At 38.3% G+C, this 15,468-nt stretch overlaps 1 protein-coding gene across 3 annotated transcripts; it reads right to left on the bottom strand.

Annotated features, from left to right (window-relative positions):
• Nucleotides 1-4,817: 4,817 nt before the first annotated feature.
• Nucleotides 4,818-15,468, bottom strand: LOC149017809 (UPF0496 protein 1-like). 3 transcript variants are annotated; one of them, XM_089152143.1, is made up of 3 exons: nucleotides 15,310-15,468; nucleotides 13,420-14,573; nucleotides 4,818-5,205 (listed from the first exon to the last, which is right to left on the bottom strand). In XM_089152143.1, exons 1-2 carry the CDS (start codon nucleotides 15,413-15,415, stop codon nucleotides 13,432-13,434), a joined length of 1,248 nt encoding a protein of 415 aa, XP_089008269.1. In that variant the 5' UTR covers nucleotides 15,416-15,468; the 3' UTR covers nucleotides 4,818-5,205; nucleotides 13,420-13,431. The 3 variants fall into 3 exon arrangements, with proteins under 3 accessions (XP_089008269.1, XP_089008270.1, XP_089008268.1); XM_089152144.1 differs by lacking the exon at nucleotides 4,818-5,205 and adding an exon at nucleotides 14,920-15,040 and having other exon boundaries at nucleotides 13,276-14,573; nucleotides 15,165-15,393; XM_089152142.1 differs by lacking the exon at nucleotides 4,818-5,205 and having other exon boundaries at nucleotides 13,276-14,573; nucleotides 15,310-15,467.

Raw genomic sequence — 15,468 nt, 5'->3', positions numbered from 1 at the left:
GCCTCATGGGATACCCCTATGGAGGTTATTCTTCAGATGGAAAATTCAAAAATAAAGAGCACGTATGATGCGGTGAGACAGGTGGCTCCAAAGGTGGAGTCGTGGCATTTAATACGGCAATCAAAGGCTCCTTTACATTATTGTTTCACAACGGGTTGGCAGCCCATTCACGCCTACCAATGACTACAATGCTTAATCAATAGGGCCTTATTAATGACCCCAATGTGTTTTTTGTGAAGCAAGTATGGAAACATTGGATCAAATTTTCTTAGTTTGCCCTCATTCCAAGTGGTTATGTAAGGAAATTCTTTGGCCGAATGGATTTCCTTATTTCCCTAAGGCTGCGTTTGTTTGCTGGAATAAAGGTGGGGTGGGAAAAAAGGGGTGGGAAAATTCTTGAAAAATGTGTAAATTTCTTACTTTTCCTTTAAATCCTAAAATGGTAAAGTGTTTGGTTGCTTGGGGTGGGAAAGTGGGAAACAAGGTTCCTTGAATCAAGGAACCTTGTCTGCTGATGTGGCAGTTCAACTTTTCCACCCCATGCTATTTTAAAACCCCACATATTTGGTGGGATTTTGTGGGAAAGTTGGGAAAAGTAAAAAAGTGGGACCCACCTGATCACTTTTCCACAAAACCCTTTCCTTTCCTTTTCTTCTCCCTCACCCCACTACATGTGGGACCCACATGTTTTTTTTTCCCACCCCTTTTTTCCCACCCCACCTTTGTAAACAAACGCAGCCTAAGGCAAGTTGGGATGAGGAGATGTGTTGGCAGCAAACCATTTTAATAGGGAAAGCTCGATGGCCTAATCAGAAGGTTCAGCTTCTGTTTCCATATTTATAGGATTTGGTGTGAACGGAATAATCATCTCTTCAGAAATAAATCTGAGACCTCCATTGGGGTCCTTTGACCGGACGTTGGCAATACTTGTGCACACTTTTCCAATCCTCCCGCTTGTGTTCCTGATACGGAACCTAGCAGAGACTGGACATAAGAATATAAGTCTTCAAATAAAACAAGGAAATAAAAACTAAAGTTGAAGACACTTCAGACTAACAGGAGACCAAATATTCAGTACTCCACCTTTTTTAAAGTTTAGTGAGATTAAGTAAAATGGACATCACCAAATTAACACATAAATATCCCAGGCATGGGAGACAAACAAAAAACAAATTAATTTGGCTTTTCTAGTTGAAATCTACAGCTCGTGGTAAACAAACAAATTGTTTGTTAGACTAGGCAAGATGCCACCACGCTAGAGACTTGAAAAGAACTCATTCTAATATTAGGACCATGTAGATGGTTATGCATTCAACACAACAAATAATTCATGTAAAGATACAAGGCCCAAAAATGCTCAACCATTTCTTGCACGTTCACAATGGCCCTAAACTTAGCAAAACACCTCCGATTGTAGTATGAACTATTCACCATGAAAGAGTAGACTAACCCAGAGACATTAATGTGATACAGGTGAATACAAACCACAAAAACCAAACTTAAAGCAATTTATATAAAAGAAGTACAGTGCAAAACATTAAATTGTTGCCTATGACACAAATAAATAGCTCCAACATATAACAAGTAAAAAAGCTTATAAATAGCCAAAAAAACTTAATTCCATCTTTGTGCCACGAGAAATATAAACCTTAACTTGCAATTCAAAACATTGATGGAAGTATATCAAGCTTGAAGGAAGTAGCACGCAAAGAACTTAAAATCAGAAGTCAAATCTCAAACTCATTGAATCATTGTACATTTTCACAATCTGCAAAAGGAAAGACCGGTAGAATAAAAAATATAACCCACCAGCATTTCATGTAACTCATTTCGACAAAATAAGAAATGTAAAACCAACTGTATGAGAAATCAAAGGGAAAAGCTTAAAAATTATCCTATAGGAACATCGTAAGATCCTGAACCAACAGTCAAATAACAAAGAATGATTAATCAGAAAATTAGTCCCAAAAAAGAACATCATTATTATCAGATGAATTCAACAAACAAGAATAATTATTTATAGTCCAGAAAATTATAGTCAAACGTCAAATAGGTAATTCAGTAAGACTTAATACAGACTCCTAACAGATTTGCTCCCTTCTAATAAAAAAAATAAAAAAATCCACCAGATCCACAGAAGAAGTCATGAAGATTTAATCCAAAAGAGGAAATTTTAAAAAAAATATACATATAATTCGTCCAATACGAAAACTCAAAAGGAACTAAAAATTACAAATTTATCGTAAGTGGATAACAAATAAATGAAACAAAGGGTAGCAATACAAAATTCACCCGTCAATTACAAGATAAGCAAGCATCTAATCCACATAAGTAACTATTATCAGTAGTAAGGAAAACCAACAAGCATTTATTCAAAATCAGACGCTATCCCACATTGATAAAAACACAAAAAATAAAAACCTAAATGGCATACTTGCAAGTTCCCATTACCAAAAAAATAGAATTCATCATAGAATTTACCAGCCAATGCCATCCGCCAAGGCCAACAGCTTTCTTCACCACGCCTTGAAGACCAACTAGCACGGATTTCGTTCGATTGTTACCAGTGACAACGACTTTAGTGTGACGAGGGTGCACAGATAGCGCCTCTTCACTACTCTTTCCACAACTCTGCAACTGTGAAAATCTGCCATTAACAGAACTCTCAACTGCCTCTAAAATTTCCACTCCCAAGTAAATGAATTCTCAGCGAACAAAAAAAAAACAAAATGAATCCGATGAATCGGTAATCAGAAAACTACTCTGCATAAATCATAAGATCATGCATTAGAGAACCTATAATCGAACTCTTCGGTCATCGGAATATCCGAAACCTCAAAGACAATTAGGAAATTTACAGGACAAAAAACTCAGATAGGAAAGAGAGAAAGAGAGAGAGAGAGAGAGAGAGAGAGAGAGAGAGAGAGAAACCCACTAATAAATAGTTCCTCGCAATGGAATAGTGGGGATTGCTTAGACTATGTAAGACTCCGGAATTGACCGAATACTATTAACACCTGCCGTGTCTAGTCCATTTTACGAAAGAGGAGAGGGGTGTGAGTGTAATTTCACATCCATTAAAGGTGACAGCTGGAACACTACGTATGCATTTGCTAACGTTTCTGCTTCTCATGCAAACCCATTTTTTAACGTTTTTGTGCTTAAAAGAACGTTTTTTTTTGTTAGGAAATGCGTGTTTGATAAATATGTACTGAAAATATTTTCAAAACGTTATTTTAGAATAAGTTGGTGTTTGATAAATTCCTTCTAAGGTTTCAATTGGGATCAATTTTATCACATTCGTTTCTATTATTTGATAAAAATATTTTTGTGATGTATTATAAATTGGTGTTCTTTAGACCACTTTTTTGACCGAGTATCTCGCCACGACCAAATAGGCCGTTACTTCCTTAACTATTTACGCTTTACCTGACCTGTGTGTTTCTCGGGCTCGCCACATCATCATGTAGTCACATCACCACTACATGATCCCTCTCTAGCTTTGAATTAAATTCCATAGTAATCCCCTTAAGAATGCCTACTCTCTGAACTACATGATTTGCCACTGAGAGAACATCTTAAGAATACCTACACAAATAATTCGAAGATATGCCTGGAGCTAGCTACACATTCAATTCATACCATCATAACAATGAAGACTAGATCAAAACATATGGTAAGAGAATTTGGGGTCCCACATCAACTTGAAATGAAGTTATGCTATGTTCCTTGACACTATTAACATCCTTGATTTGAACCTAATTTTCATTACCCCCAAAAAATAAACAAAATAAACCTAATTTTAGAAGTTTGCATTAGATACTACCACTACTCCAATGTAGTAATCCAATAACCAATTTGTGCTGAAACATCATCAGAACAGTAAAATAATCACGATACCTCTCAACGTTCAAAAGTGACTGATTATTTCTGTTTAGACTGAAAAAGATTAGTCTATAATCAAAATTCATGGTTCCAAAGGTTCTCTGTCATCACCTATTTTGGGTTGTTGAAGGGTAGTACAACAAATTGAAGCATGTTTTGGCAACAAGGTCTGATCAGATTACTGTTGCCTGTATGTAAGACAGTGGTAGAGCAATAAACCATGCATAACAAAGATTGTTGGTGCCATGATCATTAGTTTGAGCACCTTGCTCAGCTTTATATGTTGAATTCTAAACTTTTACCTTTATGGTCCTCTAATCCAATTAGCTATGATTCTAAGATATGCCTTTTCTCTGTACAACTAAACTAGATAGTGGGTTGGGTATTTGGTGCTGTTGGTTACCATTGGTCATCACTGGTTGCCACAAATTCTTCTCAAAATTAAAAAACCAGCTCATCTATTTTTTCCAGGTCTAAGATCTTGGTAAAAGAACAAATGCTGTACAGCTGGAGTGCACAGCAAAAATAAAGATTAAACAGAGTTGCTTGTGAAGTTGAAAACTACATAATCATAGTTGGATCAGGAAAATGCAGGCTTAGCTGTCTGGGCTATCCAATTTCTACAATAAACATTAAGATACCAATGAATAAATTAAGTTGCTGGTTCAGAACTGGCTGAAACTTACTGGAAATTAATCACTGAAACTATTATTTGATTGATGCTGCTGTTTTGTTGATACTTGGTAGATCATCTTTGGAATCTTGCACTCGACAAGCTACGAATGCCCCTTTCGAAATTAAATTATCTTCCCATCCAATTTTGTATATCCAAAAGAAGAAAAAAAGGGGGGGGGGGGGGGGGCAGGTTTCCACAGTACTCTGCATGCAAGAAGGTGAAACTGGAAGACTCAAATGCCTTCCCCCCCCCCCCCCTTTACAATGTGAATCAGTGACCATCCAAAGCACAATCCCAATGAATTATTCGTTCAGAGAACTTTCAGTTTCTTGTATGAAACTCAACCATAATTGACAGACAGATAAGTCTAGAAAGAAAGAAAGAAGCAGTAAGTAGGTAGACCATAGACCCAAAAAAACAAGGACCAAACAACAACTGAGAACTGAGAAGTGAAGATATTTGTCACCTTAATGTGGCTTTCCATATAGCAGAAATAATTGGGACTAACTAAAATCTAATCAACACCAAGTATATATAGCTGGCAGACAAAGTCTTCAGGCGAAGTCCAACCATTGCAATAGAAGAGCAGACTAACACAAATGGCTCTTGTTACACTATCGCTGCCTCTGGGAATTCTGGGAGTCCTGCTAGGAACAATTCAATGTTATTATCATAGTGATAATGAAGGAACAAGCCTTATCCCATCTAAATGGGGTCGGCTACAAGGATCCTTGCTTTCCAATGAGATCCATTTGAGGCCATAATGGACACAAAGGCCTCAGCCATGAAGGAACATGCAATCATTTAGACAAGTCAACTCATATGCAAAAATGAATTAGTTGCTCAAATTTTAATTAACAAAAAAAAGAAGCTTGCCAGCTCAGACTCGCAGCAGTAACTATTCATCATCTCTACACTAGATTTTCTTAGCTTAAGGTGTCAGCTCCAATGCATCACTCTGACACATAAGATATCAACACTATAGCAAACATTTCTTTATTTCAAGCTGACTTACGTCCCAGGAAGCCAGCCCGTCTTCCTTAGAACTTATTTTACATGATACATCTGCTTCATTTGATACAGGAAATGAGCAGAGGTATCCTAATAAGCCTTACAAGTTGGCTCATCAATTTTCAACCATGCAGCAAGATGATGTGGAAAATCTGACCGTTGAATTCACAGGTTTAGTATTAGATCACCACATGTCAAATTCTAGGATCCAGTCCATTCAAATTCTTTCCAGGTACTGTCGTGCAAACATGCATTTATCAGTCATACATGTACCCATTTATTCATTTATTTCTTTTGTGCAGTGTAAATGAAGTCATACTGAGGCTGTACAACCAGAAGTTACTGTTTATGCTAAACTAAAGTGAACAGTAACCTTTTCACATTTGCTGGGACCAAATCCAGCTTGCAAGGAGATAAAACAGTAAATGCTGTTCTGTGTGGAAGTTTTAGAGAGAATGTAGGATTGTTATTTATTTATTGGGATAATTCTGTAATCAGAATTTTAATTCAGGTAGGATATTTAGGATAAGTTTTAGTTAGTTTGACATTGCAAAGAGTCCTAGTATGATCAGTTTTAGATAGTTCTTAAATTGCCAAGAACCCTACTATAGTTGTTATCTTTTTGAAGAATGTCTCTTTTATTATTTAAACACCTGTAGTCAGCTTATTGAGCATCCAATAGAAAAGATGAATTGACGCTTTAGCTTTCTAAGTTTGCAACCCCTCTTCTCTTCTTCTTCTTGTGAGTGTTCTTCTCCCTCCTCCCCTTCTTCAAGTCTGATTCTTCTCAGGTTTCCTCTTATTTCCCCTATCTTCTTTATTCTGTCTGTTAGGATCCCAGATTCAGCAAAACAGCACGACAATAATAATGGAGATAGTAGAGAAAATATACTTTATTAATTGATAAAACTCCAGAACCCAGAAAAAAACAGCAGTAGGTATGCCTACAGCTACCCGAAAGCAACAGCCCTCACCCCAAAATTCCCTTGTGACAAACGATGATCCACCCTCCGCAATACTTATAGTAGATAGTTCCCTAAATTAACCCCTTGACAAATCTTTCCCCAAATCTCTCTTATTCAGTAGTGAATATTCTCCAAATCATTCTTTATTCAGCAACTTCCTTCTCAGGTCCAGATTTGATTTCTTTCCTTAACTGCTGCTCACCAAATCCAGCCCTCTTCTTGCATTAGCGAGAATACACACGAGATATGAGGGGCCTATCACGGCCCCCCTTTTTTGGGTTAGGGGGGGGAAAAAATTGGGGGGGGGGGGGGGCCCAATTGTGGGGGGTGGGTTTTTTTTTTTTTTTTTGTGTGTGTTTTTGGGGTGGGGGGGTGGTGTTTTGTGATTGTGGTGTGTGTTGTTGTTGTGGGGGGGGTGGAAAGGGTTTTTTTTTTTTTGTTGGGTTGGTTTTTTTTGTTTTTTTTGATAAAAATTAATTTGTTTTTTTTTTTTGTTGTTTTGATTTAAAATTAAGTTTTAATTTTTTTTGATTAAAAAAAAAATAATATGTTTTTTTTGAGTGTTTATTTGCTATTAATTATCATTCATTTCTTCCAATCATTCATGTGTTTATCATCATCAAAAAGGGGGAGATTGTTGGGAAATGCCATGTCAACATTTGCCACATCAACCTCTATTGGTTTTGATGATAATAAGCCTGAATTACTAATGGCTATATTGAGTTATGATGTTTTAGTTCAAGATGAGAACAAGTGGACCAACTCCAAGTCAAAGCCATATGCTCAAGTCAAAGCCAAGATCATGCCAAGATAGACATGAAGATGGACATGAAGTCTAAGTCAAGATGACCATGCCAAGATGGACATGAAGACCGTTGCACAAAATCAAGTCGAAGATCAAGACTTAGGTTGAATTAGGGCTCTCATACACATTCATGTAAATGCATCAATTATATGTAATTCATATTACTAGAGTGACCTAGGACATGTTAGTGAGGTGTACAATGCTTAAGGTTGACCAAAAAGTTCAAAAACCCAAGCCATGTCCCAGCCCCAACTTAATTCAGCAAAACAGGGCTCAGACGGTCAACCGTCTGGTTTGCTGTGACTGATTCCAAGTCACAGAAGCTCAGACGGAATTCCGTCTGGGTTTAACTAAGCCATAACGGCTAGTTTGCAATGGCTCTTTTCTGAGACGGATGATCGTCGCCCCAGACGGAATTCTGTCCGGTGTAAAAACAGCCTATAACGGCTCTTTTCAGACGGACGTCCGTCTGGGCTGAAAAGTGGACTTAAAATGTGTCAGTTTTCTATCCGTTGGGGATTGGGTTTTGGCACTCAAAGGTGCTCTATATAAACCCAATTCACCTCATTTGAGAGATATATAACACTAACACTTGATCACCCACTCCCCAAGTGATCCTAAGCTCTCAAATTGCAAGAAAGCCTTGTGCTTTGTCTTTTCACCTTCACCCCAACCTTGAAGAACATTCCAAGGTATTAAGCAAGCTTGTGGAAACCAAGCTTGAGGTGATTGAAGGCGTCGGTGGTGCATACATTTACATTTGAGCATACAACTCACATTGCATCACACTCACACAAGAGGTAAAGTGTCACACCTCTTGTTAAGGTAACATCCTTCCTTCGTAACTGTTTCAATTCTAGTCTAGGTTGGTAGATAAGAATTGGTCATTGGGTGCTCTTGCCCGTGAACAAAGATTGATTGGGTGCTCTTGCCCGTAAACAAAGATTATTGTAAGGGTTTGATCTCTACCCATTGTATTGAAAGAGAATCAATAGTGGAATACTCTCTTGAGGCCAAGAGAGGAGTGGACGTAGACTTGTATAGTCGAACCACTATAAAATACTTGTCTTGTGGTTGATTGTATTATTTAGTTTCATTTGAATTTTCAATTTACCTTGTATTTCCGCACAAACCGAAAAATTGGGACAATCCACTAGTTGCAACCTAATCACCCCCCCTCTAGGTTGCACCAACATTGACTATTGGTAAGCCGTTATAAAACTTACTATTATGGGTGAGGGAGTATCCTTTCTGCCTCAAAAACCGTAATCTCCCTCTCTACCTCTTCTTCTTCTGCTGCTGCTGTTTTCTTGTGTCCTACTTCCCATTATATCAGAGTAGGTCTAACTAAGCTTCTTGTCCAGTTAATACTGTTTTGGCAGTTGATACGGGAGTTTATTCACATTCAGCAATATTGCAGCCTTATTTCTGTTCATGATTGATTATGAGATCTGAACATGAAAAGTGAAGGTAATTTAAACATCACTTCTAGACCTCTCTTCTGCAATTTTTTATTTTTATTTTCTAAGTTTCTTGATTCAGAGGATCTGTAGTCATTGTTTTTGAGATCTGATCTCGAAACTCTCAGCAAAGGACCTGCTGTTGCTCTTCTTGATGATTTTTGCAAGAAATCTCTCTTCCTCTATGTTAGTTTCAATTCTTGAAAAGTCGCCTTTGCCTGAACTCCTAGACTCCCATTATCTATCTTCTTTGAAATAAGTGCCAAACTTTTGCCTTGAGGCTGAATACGACATTGACTTCGGCTGCATTCTCCCATTTGCACCAGAAGTACAAAGCAGTCAAAGACGCAATGGTCACTGCACCTAGGTGGGGTTTGGCAAGCGTACTCAACCTACCCACCCAGCCTAATGCAAACTTACTGGTAGTTGCTGTGCATGAGAACTATAACGACCGTGAGCATAGGATTGGGTGTCTGGTACCTTCTACTAGAGCCTGAAACAACAGCTTGCCGCTCACTTTCAAGTTTCAGGTAACATAAGCATGCAAATACTAATATTTTCAAGCAAGATAAAGAAGAAATGAAGTTTTTTCCCCATAAAAGATCTCCCAACATTAAGCTCATGAAGTTAGAGAAATAATTCCTCCTCCAGCATGTTGACTTTGATGGTCTCCTTGACCATTTTCCCTTGAGTTCCTTTTAGTGAAGAAGAATTCGTGCAGTGGCTTTAGAATGATTGGACCAATACAACCAGCTTTGGAAACCAAGACATAAATATACTCAGTCAATGTAGATTCCTGATCTAATAAACTCTCGTAATGGCTTGTTCTGTAGCCTTTTCTTTTGTTTCTTAATGTTGTCATGTTTTGCTTTGAGTATGTTACGTAGGAATTTTTATTTTTTTTAGTTACTTTACATTTACATTCCAGCTAGGAGTCTTTGTTTGCTGCATTTTTTTTAATATGTTTGCACTCAAGAAACTAATTTTGAGTACATTGTGGCATGTGCACAACTGTGGTCATGGAACTAGCCTTTCTCCTCTGCCACTCTGAGTTTCCATCTCAGTTATCTTCCTCTTCTCTTATATATTATTTTTAATCTGCCCCCATCTTCTTATTGAAGATTGTATGGTTGTTTTCTTATTGAAAGTTATAGTGGATTCTGATATGCCTGGAATTCTTCTTGTTTAAGATTTATCTCCACGTTCGTCTGAACTCCTAGTTAATTCAGATTTTAAGCACCTAGTGGTGATTTGTTCAGCTTCACTGCTACTATTTTTCAGTTTCTTCTATCGTTTTTGACTTTTTTTGGGGCCTGCAATAATGATTTGTTTATCACTGACTCTTGGTAATTTCTAGCCTCTTGAGAAATATTTTCTGCCACTTGTATGTTATCCTGATTTCTTTTCATGAACATTTTTTCCTCATTCTTGTTGTGGTGGCTGATATGCTTGTGTTGTACTGCAAGTAGAGGTTTCTCCTTTCTGCAGTCATTCTGTCAGAGCTGGGACTGGGAGAGGATTTTCTTGTAGTTCTGTTGTTTTGCAGTCCATTGCTTGCATCACAACTATATCTGTTCAAGCCTGGATCTGATGGTTGATTCTTGTTCTAGTTTTTCTAAGCTGTAGCATATACATTTCCAGCACTCCAGTTGGAGTTTTTAAAAATTAAGCCTAGCATGAGGTATCTTTGTGGGGTATTTTGACTGGACTTCTTGTTATGTGCAGGGGTACTTGACACATCTTTAGGTACTGCAGCATGGAGTGTGGGGTTGATATGGAATGGGAAAGTTCAATATGTTAACACTGGTCGGCTACAAACTGGGAGCAGGTTAGGGGCAATAATTCATAGGATTCAGGAGGGAATAATGCAAGCAAGACAAGCCCAAACGCATCTTGATGAAATATGGTGCAACGATGAAGGTATCCATGATCTTCTTCCAAATCATGGCACATTAACCTAATCCCCCTTCTGCTACAATTATCTATACGTATTAAGAATACAACCCTTTGTATGTTTAAATCCCCCACATTCAAAAACTACCTAACTAGTCTAGCCATTAAGGCGTTAGAAGGAACTACTGGCAATATGGACTCTGACAAGTGACAACAACCTATGTCATTGCCTAACTAATATTACTATCTTTTGCTCTCTTATCAGAAAAGGTATATTTTACCCTATATTGTTAAGTTGGCATACATCTCACCAATACCAGCGAGGAATTTTCTCCTCCTAAATGGTAGATTACTTCCCTACCTCCACTTGTTCTATGAGTCTCTCAACCTCACCTTCTCTCTTCTTCTTGTAGTCGCTGGTTTCCTCTGTCCAACTTTGTCACAACTTCAACTATATCATCTAATTTTCTTTTTTTCTCCCATTGCCCATGAAGGTGATGAAAACAAAAGGTGAAAACAAAATGGAAAGGAGCATCCTTCCGGGAGGTGCTTCTGCCGGAGTTTTTATTAGAACATACACCAAGAAATAACAAACAAACACAGAAACCAAACAAGGCAATACAGAAGTTTTACTGTGGTTCACACACCAAAGCAGCATGCCATGTCCACAGGTTAGCTGAAGACCTTTAACTATGCAATGGAGGAAGATTACAATGGACATCTCTTGGTAACAGCCAAAACCCTAAATCAAAAACCCTTGAATCTGACTCTAAATTTACAAAACGTAAGGCATATAAATAGTACCGCAAATTGGAAAAAAAATCAACCCACTGGCTCAGATCATACAATACCACAGGCTCAAGCCCTCTACTCCCATTACAGATCCCAGAAAATGGGTCACTTGGTTCACCACCAACGTATATGAGAGTGGATCAATGCTTCGAGTCAGGCACAAGAAATTGAGGCAAAAATTATATTTTTCTCTTCCATTCAAGTAATATGCCAGGTTTTTGGACACTTTACAACATTCAATATTCCAAATTGGGGCCTTTACAGCTGAGATCTGAAGGAAACCTGACAACTTGAATTAAACTTTTTGGACACTTTGATAGATTGATAGGAAACCCAGGAAAACAGACTGGCCTGAACATGTGATCTCCAGAAAAGTAGCATCATAAGAGATGACCTTAATCTGCCAGTGGTAGAGAACCCCCAAATCCCCCAGTCAGCCTATTAACCCCTGTTTTGCCAGCCAATCTGCTAATGTCATTCGCAGAGCTGGGCTCCCAATCAAAAGACTGGTTCATTATAGAAGCACTAACTCTGATGCACCTAATAACATTTGCAAAACTCCAAAGAATCTTTCAGTGTAAGCTCATCCAAGCTATGAGCTGGCTGAATCTCCTTCAACAATGAGAGACAGAAGCCTGAAACTAGACAATATCATCAAACATGTCCCCAACTAGATAGAAGCCTTGATCAATCAAAACAACTTCTATCATAGAAGCTAGAAGTCCCATCACAAGGATTCAGTAAATGGTTTTATGGACACTGAACAAGTGGTGAACTACCAAGTATTCCCATAAGAAGAAAGAAGGAGAAGAGCAGAGCCTCACTACCCAATCTCAACCCTGGGACAAGGAAAAGTAGCTTCTGACCACAGTAAAAAGATCTCTAAAAGAATAAACTATGCAGTGAAATTCTAACAGGGGAAGAACCTGACTATTTGTAGAGGAAAAAAGGGCCCAAACTTGCTTAAAGCAATGTTGGATCATGGATGGGACTAGTTTACAGATTGAATTTGGAGGCCGTGCCATGGACTATGGCAATAGGGTCAAACAAACCCATGCCATTGAACTAAACCTGTAGTAGTGGACCAGACATTCACAATCTATAAAATTTTATATCCATCTTGAACTTGGAAAAGCATCCAATAAGAGCCAACCAGAATCTACATGCCAGGTAGTCAGAATTGATATCGCAAAGCTAGTTCATGAAAGCTTTATGAGTGCAAGATTTCCACCATAGTCCAAAAGAACTCTTATCTCAGATCTTCCATCTTACATTAAGGTGCTGGGAACTTGTGATCAAGTGAATGGTAAAGTTGGACAATGATTATTCTACTTGTTATGGTACAAAGTAAGAAACACAAAAATGCTACCTATTTACAGTAGTGACCCCTCAAAATTATTCAACTGCATGCTGAAATCATTGGCACTATATTTCTTTTGACTAGATTATTCGGTTATGTTGATTTAAGACCATCTGTAGGCAATAAAAGTTGCACTACCATGACAGTAACACTGGTGTGAGGAATGCCTGTTTGCTGCAATCAAGGTATAGTTAAGATAGCAATCAAAGAGGTTGAATTATTGGCACACCACAGAGGGTGGATTTAGTCCATAATTTCCTTATAGAAAGGAGAATCACATCAACAAATTTATAACCAGTGACCTGCAATCATGTGGTATTTATACATTTTCTCTAAATACGAATAAGACCAACAATAGTTGTAGACCAGAACTTTCTTGACCCCCCTGCCTATATATATATATATATATATATGACCAAAAAAAAAAAAAAAAAAAAAACTGCAAGTCTAACCTAACAACAGAAATTATCCATTCTTTCCTCTTATATTCACCACTAAATAAGGAGCCCATTCCAATGAACAGAGAATGGAAGTTATGAAGTTACTGGGAAAAAACAGTCAGCAGAGCATACCAAAACGTTTCATCAGTTGTCGGGATGTTTAATTATCTTCTGCAGAACAACTGTCCTTGCCCTACTTACATCCCGACTGCACCTGTCAGCTTGTTCACACAAATCTTCAATGCTTTTCATAAAACCCTCCAACTTCTTCTTGATCTCCTCCACTCCAATCTTCAAGGCCTCCTCTTGCCTTAGTGCAAAATCTGCATTCTCCATTAGAGTCAGGATATCTATTTCTAAGCGCTCAACCAGAACCCGGATACTATCCAAGTCTTTGATTACAATATACGTTCCAATCTGCATTGAGCTTATTACTCCCCTCTGTCTTTTCAGTGCATTCTCATAACCCTGCCACAATGAATCAAACCACTTACCCATTGCTCCTACAGGGACTGCAGTTGCAGCTGCCACGGCAGCAGCAACCGGAGGTGCTGCAATTGCAGCAGCTACCACTGAACAAATAAGGATGGCAGCAAAAGTTGCCGCAAAGATAATGTTTGAAACCTTCCTCCATGTCTTTGCTGATGTCAGCTTTTTATCAATTTTGTTTTTTCGGATCTGTAACTTCTTTAACATTAACAATTGACTCTTGTAAACCATTTGGAGGTGTTGGATGAATTCATCCATGAATGGGTTCCCGACAGCTTTGAATTTTTTCAATTCCTCTACCGTCGCCAAATACTTCTTTTCTTCTAACTGATCCTCCTTCTCAAATTGTTGCAATGCAACATGAAGGATCAATTGGCTGTCACGAGCTTTCTTTAGGCACTTATCCAAGGACGTGCAAAAATCTAAGGTTTTTAAACTGTTATCAAAGTAATCCTCGACAAGCCCCGAGAGTTCTGGATTTTTCCATATATCTTCTCGACAATCTAAGATGACTTTGACAACTTGCTGGTCCATCTCAAGGAGACCTCCTGTGACTTCTCTCAATGAGTCTAAGGAGAGTGCCTGAACCTCTACTCCTGAGGCAACAGAGTTGATCACACGGTTTGTCCGGGTCTGCAAGATGCTATCGAAGGACTGCAAATCCGGATCAAGCCTGCATTCTGCTTCATACGAGCTCAGCTCGGCAGTGTACTGCACATCGGTATCAAGATGAATGACTGGACGAGCCTCCGCTGCCCTCCTGCTGAATTGTGCTCCCATTGATGCAATACTCAAAACTGATAAGAACCCAAAAGAAATACAGATTCAATTTCTGTAATCTATCTTGCAGAACTCTTGAATTGAAGTCCATAAAAAAGAAAATTGCCCATTAAAACCACGAAGATTTTAAGACACAAGAAAGTCTACTTCCACCAAAACTACCATAAATAGAGAAAATTTTGAAAATGCAACATTTGCGCCTGAAACCCCTAAAAATGTGGTTACTTGGTCAGAAAAAAATCTGTACTTGCCAACAATAATGACAAATACACACTTGAAAATAAAAAAACAAAAACAAAACAAAACAAAAAGAAGAAGAAGAAGAAGAAAGAAAGAAAGAGAAGAAAAAACCACAGTCGTTACCTCTTCAACCCGATAATCGTTTGAAACTCGGTATAACTGGAGCCGGAGATCACACGGAGCTCGAATTTCACCCACCAAAACGAACAACCGAAAGCTTGAAATTCCAGGTAAAGGATTGAAGCTACAGGATTTACGAAGCAAAAATGTTTCGTGAAGGAGGAAAGCACACGCTTAAAGAGGGCTTAAACCGTATAAACCCCGGAAACAGATAAAGATCAGATGTGGATTAAGAATGAATGGCTTACACGCATGAAATGTAACCGAAAAACGAGTGGGTAGTGGCGGCCGGCCGGGATGGAAACTGCAGGAAGCAATCTCTTTTTTTTTCTTTAAAATCTCCCGTTATGCCATACAGTTTTCACAAACGAGATCCATGAGAAAAAAACTTACTTGACGGCCAAGAAGGGATGAGTCCACTCTCACGATTCACTATTTCTCTGTATCTGTCTGAGCTCAGAGAGAAAGAGAGAGAAGGAAAACAAAAAACAAATAGCATTTAGACAACAAGCCTTTGAAATTTTGACAGTGAGAACTGAGAAGCTACGCGGT

This window comes from Hakea prostrata, chromosome 4 (genome assembly GCF_041222555.1).
Source record: "Hakea prostrata isolate BN-2017 chromosome 4, UWA_Hpros_2, whole genome shotgun sequence".
Lineage (NCBI taxonomy): Eukaryota > Viridiplantae > Streptophyta > Magnoliopsida > Proteales > Proteaceae > Hakea > Hakea prostrata.
Note: the sequence above shows the minus strand (reverse complement) of the source record. Positions and strands in the feature narration are given on the sequence as shown.